Consider the following 16,564-nt stretch of genomic DNA (forward strand, 5'->3'; position numbering starts at 1 on the left):
ACTAAATACTACCACGATTCGATCAAAACAGTATTATGACAATTATTACGGCCACGCTACACCAGGCTTTTCTCGCACGTTTACCCTAAACGCGCGGCGTGCGTTTTGTGCGCGAAAAGCCTGGTGTAGCTTGGCCGTTACTGTAAATAACTTTATACGAGTACCTCTGTGCGACTCCTTTTCGCTGGCGGAGGTTCAACGGCCTCTGCTTGTTCCTCCAGGTTGATAGAAGGAACCGCGGTGGTCGACAGCACGGCTCCAGGCTTTCTACCACCCATAAGACGGTACCTCGTCATGTCGCCCCGTTCAAACTCCTCCGGTTGGAAGTGCAGACTACACACACGCTCATTCTGTAGCTCCATGAGTGGCGTGTTCTCGTTGTACTTCGGGTTCCTGATTGCTCTGACCCATTCCCTGCAACGCTCTGGGTCGTTGACTGGGAATTTGAAAGAGCTAACTTCACCAGGATGATCCCTCCGCTTCCGAGCTGTACAGTGTGGTACCGCGCAACGTCGACACACTGACATGATTACACTTCCAAAAAGTCGCAAATACAAATACTACTCAAGAAACAAATCTGATAACTCAAGACTGCTCTGAACTCCTACTCTACAAAGTGAATATGGCGCTCCCGAGATTTTATACCCAGCACCTGGGCGCTAAGCATGCCCAGCTGTGTTGACAGGTTTTGTGTGTAAAGCCCGGTGATGTTATGGTCTATTCAACCTGGGTGGAACCAGCGTAGATCACAGGGTGGATGTGTTTGGGAACCGCGCCCCCTCGGGGAGGTTGGCTGCGCAAAGCATTCTGGTAGTTGACGTTATTAAGGAACACGGAAGAGTGTCTCTGACGTCAAATCTAAAACCAGAGATTACACAAAAAATAACGCCAGGAAAGTGTTCTAAATCTTATAAAGGTCATTGACATATATTTATTATAGTGTCCCTTTAACAAGTTTTGTTAATCATACGTTTTTTTTGTGCATTTGTCTGTATGTTACAGTGGTTTTATGCTGTAGTCTACTCTGAATAAAGGAAATGCTTTGCCTAGCGTGCAATTTCTTGATGCAATGATAACATTTGGATGCCAATTACTCTTCGATAGAGCAAACCATCAAATTGAGTCAGTGAAATGATTGAAACAATCACGATAATGTACTTGAAACTACTTAAACTACTTGATCAGCATGGGAAACTCTCCTTGCTCTTTAGAAACATATTTCCTTTTGTCTGAGAGGACCACTCAGTCCAAAACAAGCCATGTTTGATAAGCGTTTAGTTTAATTCTGCAGAACTAATAACGATACACATGGGACTCTGTGTGCAAGCCTGCAAGGTGCCTTGCGCTTAATGATTTGTATCAGATGACGGAGAGGGAAAAAACAAACTCATACGAAAAATGCGGACTCAGTGTGCAACCATTTCTCTTAGCGTCAAGTCAGTGGTTCCCAAAGTGGGATCTGAGGACGCCCAGGGGTCCTTGAGGGAGTTCCAGGGGGTCCCCAGCTAAATGATAGTTTGGAACCAAATGGACCCTTATGAGTCTGTAACTCATAACAGAGTCTGTAACTCTGTTAAGTTAAATTAACATTGATTTTACAATATAAATTGGGGGTCCCAGAGATAGAAATGACATTAAATGAGAGTCTGTAGACTAATGCATGTCAAACTGGGGGTCCTTGAAATTAAACGGGTTTAATTTCTTCCCTTATGGGGGTCCCTGGCATATCTTTTCAAATGGGGGGCAAATTAGTGTCAATTTGGGGGTCCTCGACGTGAAAAAGTTTGGTAACCACTGCTTTAAGTCCTACAAACCCTATAATCTGGTCGATACCAGAATATGTATGTGATACAAAGCCTTTTGTACAGTGTTCCTAGAACACTTTCATTTTATCCATATGGGGCCACAACCTCGCCCTCGAATTCGCGGCCCAGGCCTAGTCGGCCTATAGGAAGCGCCGTCCTGTGCGGGCGATTGGATGGCTGCGTGTGCAACACTCCTCAGCCTATGTGAGACACATCGGAGACTCTTGCGCCTCCTAGGCATCTCTCCCACAAGTTCCCATCTGTCGGTTGCTTCGCAGTACCGCTCAATGGTATCGACGTTTCTAAATGGAGACAGACCAAAAGCCATCAGTCTGGTGTTTACAAACAGTCACCTTTTCCCATGTTTTCAGAGAGCAACAGCGTCTTACCCGTCATCCTCCCCTCCCAGTACATAGATCTTACCCGTCATCCTCCCCTCCTAGTACATAGATCTTTCCATGCAGCACAGTCACGGCAGGCCAGGAGCGTCGCCGTCCCATGGGGGCACACATGGTCCACATGTTGGTCACAGGGTTGTAGCTGTGTACCCTGCACGTGTACGCGGCCAACACCGTGTCCCTGACCAAGGTGTAGTTATCATTGTAATCATCATCCTCGTACGGGTTATCAAGCGCAAGATCCATGTGGCTGGTGAACTCGGACTCGATAGCAATATTCCGCTGACCACCTATTAGACAAAAAGTAGTGACTGTTAGTTAGGCAAAATAAATGCTTACCAATAGCTTTCTTCACAAATGTGTTCATAAATCTGTCTCCTATTACCTATCAATTTGTTCCAACCCAACTCCCTTGGGAAACTTTGTGACAGCTGCTGAAAGTTGGGGTACCATTAATGAACATACAGTAGGCTTGCATGTCTGTCCTGTTATTGTCTTGTATTTATTGTTACTGGCAGAGCTGTGTTACTTATTCCACGCCTTCACTTGTAAAATAAACTTTAGTCTCAATGTGGTTTTTACTGGTTAAATAAGGGTTAAATTAAAAATAAATAAATAGCGCCATTTTATCATGATCATTGGTGAGGACCAATTATATGGTTCTTTAAGTAGCATGTGACGGGTCAAACTAGGGGTTTATCATGATTCTGAACCCATTGCAAGCATTTGTTTTGCATGAAAAACACTCCTTGGGCTAAAAACGTATATATCCAATTTCCAAAAGGGGTGACTCAAAACATTTATGATGAGTGACGGCTATGGCTGTTTTTAGCCCAGTAGACACCTTTATGAACACAATTGTGAAGAAAGCCATTGGTAAGCATAGATGTTGCAGACTGGTCACAAATCTGGCTAACTTTCCCCTAACTATAGTTTAAATAGTGAGCTCTGTTATGTGTCTAAAAACTAAGTTGAAGTGTGTCCATTTATGGAACCAAGTAATTAAGAACAGATATGATACCTATAACGTAGATCTTTCCTTTGAGACTGCAGACAGCTGTACCATTACAGTCTATCAGCCTAGGAGCTACTTCTTTCCAAGCAGATGTTTTAGGGTTGAACGTGTACATTGCTTTCTCACAGGAGCCATCTAGGACAGGATGACACATGGCAAAACATTATAGACCGTCAATGGGAGAATGAAGAAAATGCAATAAAGGTTTTGGGACATTTTTAACCATTAACCATTATGCTTACATACACCCTGAACCTACAGACACAACCCTATTCCATTACCAACAACATAGATCAGTCCATCTAGGGCGGCCATGGCAGGGCTGGATTTAACCAAACCCAACATGCCGACCGTCTTCATCAGCTGCCAGGTGTTAGTCTTGCAGTTGTAGCGCTCCACTGAGTCCACACATCTCCACAAATCCTTCTCACAGCCACCCACTGCATAGACATAGCCATCCAGCGCTACCAGGCCTATGGACCACATGGGGATATGCAAGAAAAAAAACAAATCTCCTTATTAGAATTGTGGCCTTGGGCAGTTAGCAGCTACTCCTTAGCAGTTATTCCCAAAACAAAGTTAAATTGAATACCGGTACCACAATAGTTCGACCGTCTTACCCAGGTCACAGCGTGCCTCATTCATGGGAGCCATCTCAGACCATGAGCTATGCAAAGGGTCATATTGCCACATCTGCCTACTGATTGAACCGTCCTTCAATTCTCCTCCGGCCAAATACATAGTAAAGTCTATCGTGGGATAAGAGCAGAATTTAAATTGTTATGCCTTGATTGATAAAGAAATAAAGATTTTCAGACCTCAAGATACATTACGATACCTCAATTTGTTTTACTAAATTACTGAGATAGTACAGGAAATAAATCACCACAATAGGTCCAGCGTGTTGTGATATAAGGTACCATATACTAGGGCTTTCACTTCTAGTGATTTTTACTAGTTGCCTACTTTACTAGTCGACCAACTACCAATTATGTACATTGTATTTGTACATTTATAAACCGTGTACATTGGTGACTATAATATAGCATCTTGAGGCCTACAAAAACGGGGGGAAATAAAACTTATCAACTAGTACCAACAAGGTCAACAAGTGGATTTACTAGTCAACTAGTTGAATAGTGAACAGTCGACTAGTTGCTTAAAGCCCCATGCTCAGGGCGCACAGTTAGGGGTGGAACCGTGCCTGCCTGCATGCTGGGGGCACTACATTGCGATCACCGTTTCCAATTACTCCCAAAATGCAAATGCCTTTCAGCCGCTCAATTCAGAGACAAAACAGAGTTGTTTGACCTCTACTACAGTCGACTCTGATGGTTCCTCACCTGACACAACCAGACCATGCCTGCGTACAGCGAAGGGGAGATGCTCCAGAGTCCCCAACTGCTTTGTTAGAGGATCAATGGTCTCAGCGCAGCTTAGGAACTCCTCCCGGTAATAATCCTGTCCCCCAACCATCACTATGACTTCAGGCACTGGGTAGTCACAGTAATGAATGTGCAGGGTTTTTTTTAAAAAGGTTATCATATCATAACTTGGAGAGAATTTCCATACACTCTCAAGTTATAGTTGCAGGGGCATGGAAACCCTAGGCCGATTTGTAGTTTGATTCCCGTACAGGTTAAAAACTGCAGAAAGCTAAACATGAAATTCATTGTGTGTGTGTTAGATTTAGGTTTACGTTTGCGTAAGTAAGTACATTTTATTTATAAAGCACCTTTCGAAACAAAGTTAAAGGTGCCGAACAATGGACACAGAATAAGCAATCAACAAGTTAAAAAATAACACCTGTGTGAAGTGAGTGGTGCAAGGTCTTATATAGCCTGATCAGCTGTGGTCTGACGTAATGTCAGTGACCATAGCAACCATGCTCATTATTTTGGTACGAACACGGGTACAAAGCCTGTTGTTGGAGTGGTTTGCGCCACTCAAAAACAGGAAACATAGCACAATAAAGTAAAAAATACAATTAAACGAAACCAATAAACAAAACAAATCACAGAAGGAGGCCTGTAAAAGTGAGTCAGGTAAGAACTACATGGGAAAAATGATTACGAAAACAAATGTGTCTAACATTCTCGGCGACCTTCGGGGTTGTCACAGTGGCCAAATCAATATGGCCACCATTGACAACCTATATGGGCAAAAGTTTCTAAATTTCATTATTATTAGTAGCATGTGACGTGTCAAACTAGGGGTTTTTCGTGTTTCCGAGTCCATTCCAAGCATTAGTTGGGCTAAAAACTGCCATAGCCGTCATCACAAATGTGGTGAGGGGTCAGCAAAGCCGTTGACGGTCATGTCATTGCGTCAATCAATCATATTTTGCTCCCCCCCCCCCCGACGAGACATAGGCCCGTGCCTAGGGTGCCTGTGCATAAACACGGCCATGAGGATACCTGTGGACCAGCGTGGCTGTACTTTGTGGACATCCTGCTTCTTGGCCTCATCGATGAGCCTCTGGCAGCCCTGGGATTCTATCACCACATCCAGAGACTCAATCACATCATGAAGGTAGGAGGGGCTGATGAGAGGAAGACGGATTTTCTCTAGCACCTTAAAGATCAAATAGAACACAAAGTATTTACTAGTCCAACTGGATATTGCGTGAATGACATTAAACATTGCCTTAAAATATAGAGTTATATAGTAGGGGTGTCACAATCATAATAAATACATATACTATATTGTTGGCAAAAAATTGTAAGCTTCTGATAAAAGTTAATTACATTATATAGGATATAAACGCATTTTCTGTATGGTTATGTGGGTCATCATCACATTAATTAACCAAATAATGATGTGTGGGTTTTGCCCCAGATAGGTAGCATTAACAGCATGATAGCCTCCCAGGCCGGGTGCAGTACTTAGTTTAGACAGTTTTTGGTTTAGACCAGTCCTACAACTACAACCTATCTCCAACCCTCGCCTTAAACCTAACCTCCCACGGGGCAGCACACCTAAACCTAACCTTAACCCATGTCTAACCAATGACTAGTCTAAACTAATATAAGTATGCACCCCCCCCCCCCCCCCCCCCAGGTGCCGTGAAACACTGAGAAGGGACTGACCTTTTCAAAGCTCTCTCTGCGCGTACTAGGACACTTGTTTAACCACATCCTGGCCGCCTCAAACACTGTCTCCTCCGTGGACACATTGAGATGATCACTGGCAAGGACCTTTGTCAGTCTGTCCACACACAGAGAGGGGAACTCTTCCTATGGACATAAAATAAAGTACACTATTGATACATTATAACCCTGTTGTGTTCACATACTGCCTGAAGTAACCCATTCTCCTCTGAAGTGCTCAGCTCACTGGTGAGACATATTCATAACATAAAGTGACATATTCATAACATTAATACATTAATATGCATACAAACATTCAATTGTTTCTGCACTACTCAGCTTTGGTAGCGACAGGTTGAGTAACAGTGACAAACCAAATGTAATATTTTATCAGCTAGGGTGGCCTGTCTCATACCACCAATCCCCACAAAATTATAAGCGAAAAAGCCCAAAACAAACAACTTGAGGAAAGCATGCTACCTGCTGGTAGACGACACTGAAGTGTTCATGAATGTAGTCAATGCTGCTTTTCTCCAACATGTGACAGGAGTAGGCCTCGGCCAAGCCCTGAATCGCTACGCAGTTATTTTCATTCATGTGACGCTCCATGTAATGACAGCAGACCTCTTGAACTGCCGTCACATTCAGCAAGTGTGATGCTGCCAGCAGGGCCTACATCAAACACAATGTGTTTTTAAGCAAAGATGAACGGCAAAATAGGAGAGGAGACAAATAAGGTTTATGAAGATTGATGACAATACATCACCTGCACATTATCTGTGGAGATGACCACCGTTGAAGTGTAGGCATAGTTCACCATCAAGCCAATCATCTCAGGTTCCACTCCACTGATGGACACCCTTTCCTGTTTGGACTCCATCAAGTCTGTTGTAAACATTGCCTGTGCACAGTGTGCAGGATGAAACGTGAATGGTTGTTTCTAATTATTTAGGCGGTTCTAATTAATTACACTGTCTGTGTCAACAAGTACTTGTTTGGATATAACATGATATTGAGTTCATGTGAATTGATTGATTAATCAAAAGAATGAAAACAAAAGAAGGTCCAAAGGCTTTTGGGGGAGGGGGGCAGGAAGCAACAACACAAACTAAACGGAGACAAAACAACAAAACAAGGAAAATCTCACAAAAAAAATAAAATAATAAAAAAACACATTAAAGACAACACAAAGACATGACCAATTGGTCATGGTGGATTTATGTGTATGTATATAGCTATGTCGCTACCCATTATCAGCAGATTCCTGAAGAAGGTCTTTGACCGATACGTTGCCTAAATAAAGTTCGTATTGCAAGTGCAGACGGTGTGCGGGTCTTTGTGCACTGTGTGCATTCTCCCTGTTAAAACGGCAGGGCACACAATCAGTAGTGCTAAATCTGGTGGAAGCAAAGGCTACACTGAATGTCATTCCTAGGGCCGATTCATACTCCTATTTTAGAGGCGAATAAAAGTCGGTTCGGCTCTGTAGAGCCTACAATGTGACGTCATTTGAGGTTCGGGGGGGCGGGGACAGTCCTAAAGTCGGCTCTTCGGTGCTACTGAAAATTTCTGACGAGCCGAAATCATTTCGGCACTACAGCGCCGAAACAGCGGTAAAATAGGAGTATGAATCGGCCCCTACGCGTAAGCAACTCTTAGATGTTATTCTTAATCTGGAATCTATAATAGATGCAATACCAACTCTCATAGACCTACATCCAAATAGAAAAGTCTGTTCTGATTGTATTAAAGGGGAATACCACTCATTTTCAACATTGAACTATGTCATTAAGAGATGTGAAGAAAAATGTCCCGCCCTTCTGTTTAGAACTGGAGGTCTAGAACCTAGAGTCATGTGATCAGTGAGATCATGAAGGTGTACTTTGCAAGCCAAAAAGTACATAATGACATAAATAGTTCAATGTTGAAAAGGAGTGGTATGCCCCTTTAAAAGGATGTTAAAGGCAGCAGAACGCTGCGTTCCCTTAACACAGGTCAATATTGTGTGCAATGAATACTGGAGAACTCTCCAGTTTCATCTTCATCAATGTCTTCATCGTTATGCTAACATGCTGTCTTCATCAGTGTCTTCATCGTTATGCTAACATGCTGTCTTCATCAATGTCTTCATGGTTATGCTAACATGCTGTCTTCATCAATGTCTTCATGGTTATGCTAACATGCTGTCTTCATCAGTGTCTTCATCGTTATGCTAACATGCTGTCTTCATCAGTGTAGTATGTCCAACTCACAGATGTTATAGTTCATTTCCAAAGTGATCAAATTATTTTGTGCAATTAAATGGTCAGCTAGATGATGATAAAAAGGTGAGTATGTGAATACCAATGATAAGTAGGCCTACCATTTCAGGAATTGTTTACTAATGAATTACATTGTTTCGGTAGTTTGGTGTTTAAACTTAAGCATTCCTACTTTCTCTAGCGTTAACTCAATTCAATGCAATTTAAATGAAGGTGAAGTAAAACTAAAATGCACTAAATCGTGGCGAGTTGGTAAACTGGCGAGTTCTCCGAAGTCCGGATACCTGTGCATTTACCTCAAAGTAGGAGCTAAAGGTGGCTAGTACGTTGCGATGGCCGGGGAACTCCTTTCCGCCACAACACAGAATCACATCACAGAAAACATTGTTCAGTCGAAGACGGTTTAGGCCCTCTAAGACCTTGCTGGGATGGCTGGTCTCCACAAACACAACGTCCTCACTCTCCGGGACCAGTGAGGACTGTGGTACACCAGGAGGTGGTAGACCGATAACATCCCCAGGGCAGGGAGGTGAACTGGCAACGACTGGAATCCTTTCAGCCATGTCTCACTTTGCTAGACCAGCCTATAAGACAGTAGAAGATTGAATAAATGGTCAGATTCGAACGATTGTCATATGATACCTTTAATAAACAAACAGACAGGCTTCTTGTGGACTCAATCAGGCTAGGAAAATTGATATATAGTATTTTTTATTGGCCTAAAATATTGTCTATATACATAGATTCATGAATCCACTTGCTGACCGGCTGTCAGTTTTGAGCAATTTTTTATAGTTTTTGCCTACCATTAATCCTATGGCAGGAAAAATTGTCAAAAATGACAAACTTTCCTTATGCTTTAAGTAGCATGTGACGTGTCAAACAAGTGGGTTTTCATGATTCTGAATCCATTCCAAGCATTAGTTTTGCACAAAAAAATGGCTACAAATGGCCATAGACGTCATGACAAATCAGCATAAATGTGATGAGGTCAGCACATTTTGGGCAGGTGGCTATTTTTTGCTCAAGGAGTGTATTTTGTGCAAAACTAATGCTTGGAATGGATTCAGAATCATGAAAACCCTCTAGTTTGACATGTCACATGCTACTTAAAGCAAAAGGAAAGTGCCTGCCATAGGATGTTAATGGTAAAGTCACAATTAAGAAACCCCTATAAAACAATATTTTAGGCCAATACAAAAAAAGACTATAGGCCTATACCAAATTTCCCACATTCATATAAGAAAATGGTGCCATTTTATAATGAACATTAGTGAGGAGTCTCCAATTATATGAAGATAGGTTGAAAAGTGGTCCTTTAAGATGATCCACCATGACACCCTTCAAACTGTGCCTTGCTCTTCCAATCTGGACCAAACTGCACCTGAACCAGCTAATCTGCCCCAAATCAGTTGCTTTTCAAAAGTTAAATAAATCTAATAAAAACGTGTAAATGTAGAATTAAATTATTCATCAAACATTCCATGATATTTCCATGACTGCGAGTCTGCGATCAAAACAAACACTCGTTTTGTTAACATGTATTGTTGACAAAATCAGTGATTCCCTCACACAACGGAAAGCTTCACTGAAGACATGACTGAATGAAGATAAATATTAAGCTTTTCAAAGTTACCAACATACAAGTTAAGAACATAAAGTTTAAGTTAATAACATAACATGATTACCGGTACCATCTTGTTTCATGGACGAAACGGAACAGCTGCGCTAAATTCCGCTAATTAAAGTTTCGTGCAACGACGAGTGCTGCTTTGTAGTCACGGTGGTCGATAACAGCCTGCAGCGACAATATGTTTGACAGGTAACAAGACAACTCACCCCTTTTGCCACTTTTGGTGAGTTCTCAGGACAACTCACCCCGAACGGCCGGCCAACTCACCAGGGGTGAGATGTCTTCACTTTCGGGGTGAGTTGTAAGTTGTCTGACTGAATATGTAGCCTTTGAGCTCTTTTATATACTATAAGTATAATTAAGTCAAGCACAATCACAATATAGGCTACAGATGTAAATATATTTATGACAGTAAAATGTCGAAAATGAGTGCTATTCCCCTTTAAGTATGTCAAGGTCAAATTCATACATTTAATAAACTGTTAGGATACGGGGATGACTGAACCCAATATGCAGAGCCACAACAGGAAGGTTCAAAAACAAAACGTAACTGTAAGCTCAGGATACTCGGGAGACAATTCCAAACATTTCAAAAGTACAAAAATAAACTAGGAAGTCCAAAAAGAGTACAAGGCAGTAAATCATAGTCCAAAATTCAAACCTGAAGAGCACAGAAACAAGGAACCACGAACATCAAGGGAGCTCAGGGACAAATGACAAATGTTCTGACAGTGAGTGTTTGTAAGGAGTCCAGTTATATAGGGAGCAGGTAAATGGGCAAAGTGTTCACAGGTGGGCTGACGAGGGAGTTGGAGACAGGTGAGAGAATGGGACTGCAGAGTGGAAGGGAAAGTGGGAGTGGCCAGGGCTGACATGGTCTGTGGAGAGACAGACCATGACATAAACCTTACAAATACAAACATTATTGTTTGTATGTAGGCTACCCTACCCATATGATTAGATGAATGTGCAACATTGTTTCCATCTTCCAAGCATATTCCTGCCAAAATGGAGATCTTAAATTGTTGAACATGTCTTTAAACCTCTGATTCCACTCATTTCCTTGTATAATCTGAATGATTTATCCCATTTATCCTTAAAGGCGTAGTGAAACGGAAATGGTGGACATTTTATTTTGAAGTTTCAGACGGTCTCAAGTTGAAACACCGCTATGAAGTTTCTGAACCAATCAGAGCGTTGCATCCCTTCAGGGGATGGGACGGTAGCTAGGGACAGGTAGCTATGCTACGCAGGACAGCGTGTGGAATCTGTGGATGTTTGTTTACAAATCTGATAGTCGGCCAGCTTTACCAGTTTACTCTTAATGTGGCTTATTTCTACCCTATAATGTTTTCAGATACATTGTTAGCGTGATGATTAAGTTGAAACCGAGTAATACACTCTCTGGATGTTATCTTGAATGGGAATACAAACGGAAGATTTCTGTAATCAGTAGCAGCTGTGCAGCCTGTGCTGGACGGATGCGGAGATATGGGGAATTAAACTGGTGAGCTTCATTTTTATTGGCTTTTATCGATGTTGGCCTCGACACGTCATCACGCAGCACGTTTTCGTTTTCAGGAAGTAATACAAAATATATTTTTTATGGACGTTTGATATAAAAACACACAAAAATGAGAATTTTCCCATTTTTTTGGCATCCATTGTTAGGTATGACCATATGATGACCACGGATATGGTCTAAAAGTGTGAAAAACGTATTTTTCATTTCACTACACCTTTAATATAATCTAGATTCATTCAACCATATCTTCCTGAATTAAAGTGTGTGTGTGTGTGTGTGTGTGTGTGTGTGTGTGTGTGTGTGTGTGTGTGTGTGTGTGTGTGTGTGTGTGTGTGTGTGTGTGTGTGTGTGTGTGTGTGTGTGTGTGTGTGTTGTGTTTTAAACTTCTGAAGAAATGTGAACTGAACCTAAATTCCTAATTTGGTTACTCCAGATGGCTGAATGGTTATATAAGGTCACTTGTAATTTCTCACATGCTAATGTATAACTAGCAGTAGCCATATCATCATCGTTGTTGGGGGGGGGGGGGTGGGTCCAATATTGCTTTGCTATTCAGATGTAATTCAGTCAGTATAAGTACAGGCAGTCTAATTAGCAACTTTGTACAGCCGTGAGACTCTGCCTTTGAAGCGCAAACATTATCCACAAACGACCCCCCCCCCCCTCAATGCTGCATAGAGAGTGAGAGAGAGAGACGCTCTACTCCTTACTTACAAGTGTTTCACCGGATTTTACTGTTAAATAAATAAATAATTAGCCGTGACTGAAATTGCATTAGGCCTACTGTAATGGGTGCCACGGAAAGTACAGACAACTCACCCCGCAATGTCAGAAAGTGAAGAGTTGTCTGGACTTTCGGGGTGAGCTGTCCGTACTTTCTCGCCCAACTCGCCCCAGCGGAAAGTACAGACAACTCACCCCGACATGTCAGAAAGTGAAGACAACTCACCGGGGTGAGTTGTCCAGTATTCGTTTGACACACACACACACACACAGGGTCAGTGCTGCGAGTCTCTCACCGAGGGCTAAAACCTGACCCAATCCTCTTGGGTCTTGCAATGGGTCTGGTCCACAAGATTCGATACACCACCACCAAGATACCCATGTACCTGTCTAATACTTCTTAATGTTAACGAAGTCCACACCCATATAATATTAACACCAGAGGGAGCTCAACAAACCACGTGCAACCCAAATTCGGCACAAACAAGGGACTAAATTATTTTCGCTCCTATGCCACCAAAACACCCTACCAACAGTCATTAAGACATGCAAATCCATCGACTCATTCAAAACCGCTCTCAAAGAGCACCTATACGGACAGCTGCAATTTGAAACTGGCCACCGTAAATCACCCCTTTTCCCCCCTCACTGTATGTTTCTTTTCCCTTTTTAATGAATTCCGAATTTCCTGTTCTATGGCTATATAGAAGTGTATATTTGTACCTCTCTAAATGTTCCCCTGCTACTGTTACTCCTCTACCACTCAGTGTCGCAGCTGTCGCTTGTCGACCAGATCAGATACAGATCCAAGTCCAACAAGCTGTGCTAAACCTCGTCGGCGTCGTCCATGACGACGCACCGATAATCCTTTTGGTTGATGATTTACTGATCCAAACGGTTTGTTTATGAAAAATAAAGCAGGAAGTTGCAGTGTTGTAGCTTGTTGTTATTGTTAGCATTGAAGAAGCATCTCTTAAAAGAGAGACGTTGATTTGTCCATGAGTGCTCCGCTCCAGCGTCTCAGCCAATCATAAATCGAGTTATCTCAGCCAATCACATGCCGAGTTGCCAACGATCATTCTAGTTTTAAAAAAATGTCGCGGAACTGCAGTTTCGGCGTCGCCATGGCAACCCTGTTTGTTGATAGCCTCGGTCTCAGGCTTACGTTTGTTGATGGGAGGAAACTTGTGCTGTGATTGACCAGTTCCACAAATAAAAGGTGAACGTTAAGTTCAACACCTCATTCACACTTTGTCTTTGTTCAGGACAGTTCAAAGGGAGAGATACAGAGAAAGGAACAGCAACAACATCACTGTGTGGCCACTAGACCTCACCATATCCATGATGTCGTACCAACTTAGAGACAGAAAGCCTTCATGCAGCGACTCAGGAGATGATTCCACCTGTACAGCAGATGAACATGACTCCATGGTTTCAACTGGAGACAGCAGAAAGAAGAGGATGAGAGGAGGGGTGAAGCGTGAGGCAGGTCAGGAGGAGGAGGCAGCCGTAGTCCAACTGCAAAGACCCAAGAAGACACGTGGCCGTGTAAAGTTAGACATGGAATTCATTGAGAACACATTAAAGCGACGCAAAATCTTCAGCGTTCGTAAAAATGGTGTAATAAAAAAGATTGAAGAGCTCACCAAGCTGACAGGAACCCAGGTTATGTTTCTGGTGGCCAGTGAAACGGGACACATCTACAAATTTGCCTCCGACAAGCTCCAGCCCATGTTCACTAGTGAGGCGGGCAATGCCCTGATTCAATCCTGCCTCAATTCACCACAGGGCTCACCACCCCACGATGATGATGCTCCCACGGATACTGGAGCATACAGCAGAAAGAGGAGGAGGAGAGGAGGGGTGAAGCGTGAGGCAGCTCAGAAGGAGGAGGCAGCCGTAGTCCCACTGCAAAAACCCAAGAAGACACGTAGCCGTGTAAAGTTAGACAGAGCCACGGCTGCCCCGGGCTTCAAAGAGAAGATGGACCTCACCTTCCAAGCTTCTGAGGAGGAGAGCCTGGGCAGCACTATTGATGAATCGAAACCATCTGTCAACAACATCATGGCCAGTCTACCAGGAACCGCCACCACCCATGCTCAGTCCATGGTGCCCACAACCACCTCCACTGTGCAGGAGAGCAGCGGGCTACAGGTACAACAGCACAGCCATGCCCCCACGTCCTCCCCACCTCCCCACAATGATGATGCTCCCACGGATGTGAGTGCCACGGCTGCCCCGGGCTTCAAAGAGAAGATGGACCTCACCTTCCAAGCTTCTGAGGACGAGAGCCTGGCCAGCACTAATGATGAATCGACACCATCTTGTTTCAACATTCTACCAGGGACCACCAGCAGCAGCAGTGACCAGTCCATGGTGCCCACAACCACCACCACCTCCACTGTGCAAGAGAGCAGCGGGCTGGAGGTACAACAGCACAGCCATGCCCCAGCGTCCTCCCTGCTGCCCATGGAGGGTCATGTGATGTACCCCAGTGCCTCAGACACAGTGATGTACAACATCTCTGACTTTCAGTGGTCACATGAGGAAATGATGGAATTTGCACTGAGCATATGCGCTGCTGATAGCCTATAGGCAGTTCGACATGCAGCGTCAGTGTGCAAGGGACAGAGAAAAGGGGTTCGTATGCGACATGCTTAGCTGATTGGCTGAGCACTGAATGTGATGTATGATGTCATCATATTTTATTGTATTGCTTATTGTCTTTGTTATGTAGCACATTCTGTGGGACAATCCCAACATTTTGCCCCTGTATATACTGTAAATAAGTTATTGTTATAAGTCATAATTGTATATCATACAATATGTATATCATATTTATATATTCAGTGACAAATAAAACTCCTTGAATCTTGAACAGAAAAGTGTCTTTCTTTCTGTAATTATAATTGAGGGGTTTCACTAAGGAAATTTGTCTTTCATCAATTGCTATACAGTAGTTACACATTGTTTGAAACTGTACACATACCACATGGGCTCAAATTAATGATATTGATCCCTTGACTGATCCTCATCAGGCCACACACACACAAATTACTATACATCATTACATACTAGTCATTATATACGATTCATCATTATACATATTGCTATATCCATTGTCAGGTTTAGATTAATTGACAATGGTGGATATCACTCACAGACGAGACAGGTTGTTTCCTTTACTGGTGGTTCATTAATTAAGCATCACTTAAAGACCAACGTAAAACTGGTGACACACAAAAAATAAAGACAGGATCAGAATAATCGCAAACCATAAAGCATATAAGCATGATGTTGATATGGAAAATGCACTTGACAAATGAATGTACCTCGCTGGCTGCAACTCTGAAGTGAACCTCACTCACATGACCATTTAAGGCCTGATGGCTGGAAATGTCGTGAACGCAAACGTCCAGTACTCAACTCTTAACAAAATAACTATCGGTGAACAAAAAAAATGAAATAATAGTTACAGCAGCAGTCACAGTGGACGCTGTTGAAAACAAGTGTAATGCTTTTCATGGTGTCGTAACAGTTTTTGTATTGACTTGTGCTTTCGTTTGAAATGTATCCATTGTCCACATTCTGCACAATTTTCAATCAATCAAAACCTTGTCTCAGTCTGAAGAGCCTTCTAAAATCTGGGCATAAAGCTGTTCCCCAGCTCAGTTAGAAGCTTACTGGTCCTTTCCTTGTCACGTAAACATGGAGCATGTGATGTGACCCCCTCCTTAATTCACTTAAGGATGGTTGGTTGCACAGAGAGTTTTGACACCTTTTATTTTTATTTTAATGCATTCATTAACTTTTGCTTTCACATTACATATAGTTGCTGTCAGATGGTGCCATCAGGTCCAAAAATACATTTTCAAGAAATATAAAAAAAATAATGTGTGTTCCACTACATCCCATGTTGTTTGGGCATTCAGTTACAAAAAAACAAATTATATACATGATTGGAAACATGGAAAAACTATCCAAACCAAAATAAAAACAATCCAAACCAAAAAGAACAAAACAAACAAAAACACAAGAGAAAAAAAGCCCTACACACAAATTTTCCAGAATCCCAGCCATCAGTTTACCAGTGAATCTGTGGCAGATTCAATGTG

The 16,564-nt window shown here is 42.6% G+C and overlaps 1 protein-coding gene across 4 annotated transcripts; it reads right to left on the minus strand.

Annotated features, from left to right (window-relative positions):
• Positions 1–918: 918 nt before the first annotated feature.
• On the minus strand, positions 919–10,932 carry LOC306915701 (kelch-like protein 24). Of its 4 annotated transcripts, none has more exons than XM_079493229.1 (12): positions 10,863–10,932; positions 8,865–9,152; positions 7,074–7,208; positions 6,788–6,979; positions 6,308–6,454; positions 5,636–5,792; positions 4,562–4,711; positions 3,839–3,967; positions 3,500–3,691; positions 3,225–3,353; positions 2,229–2,493; positions 921–2,107 (listed from the first exon to the last, which is right to left on the minus strand). In XM_079493229.1, exons 2-12 carry the CDS (start codon positions 9,129–9,131, stop codon positions 1,885–1,887), a joined length of 1,986 nt encoding a protein of 661 aa, XP_079349355.1. In that variant the 5' UTR covers positions 9,132–9,152; positions 10,863–10,932; the 3' UTR covers positions 921–1,884. The 4 variants fall into 4 exon arrangements, with proteins under 4 accessions (XP_079349357.1, XP_079349355.1, XP_079349356.1 ...); XM_079493230.1 differs by having other exon boundaries at positions 10,753–10,869; XM_079493232.1 differs by having other exon boundaries at positions 1,967–2,107; positions 2,195–2,493.
• Between the last annotated feature and the right edge of the window lie 5,632 nt (positions 10,933–16,564).

The sequence above is a fragment of the Electrona antarctica genome (genome assembly GCF_951216825.1).
Source record: "Electrona antarctica genome assembly, chromosome: 22".
In the NCBI taxonomy this organism is placed as follows: domain Eukaryota; kingdom Metazoa; phylum Chordata; class Actinopteri; order Myctophiformes; family Myctophidae; genus Electrona; species Electrona antarctica.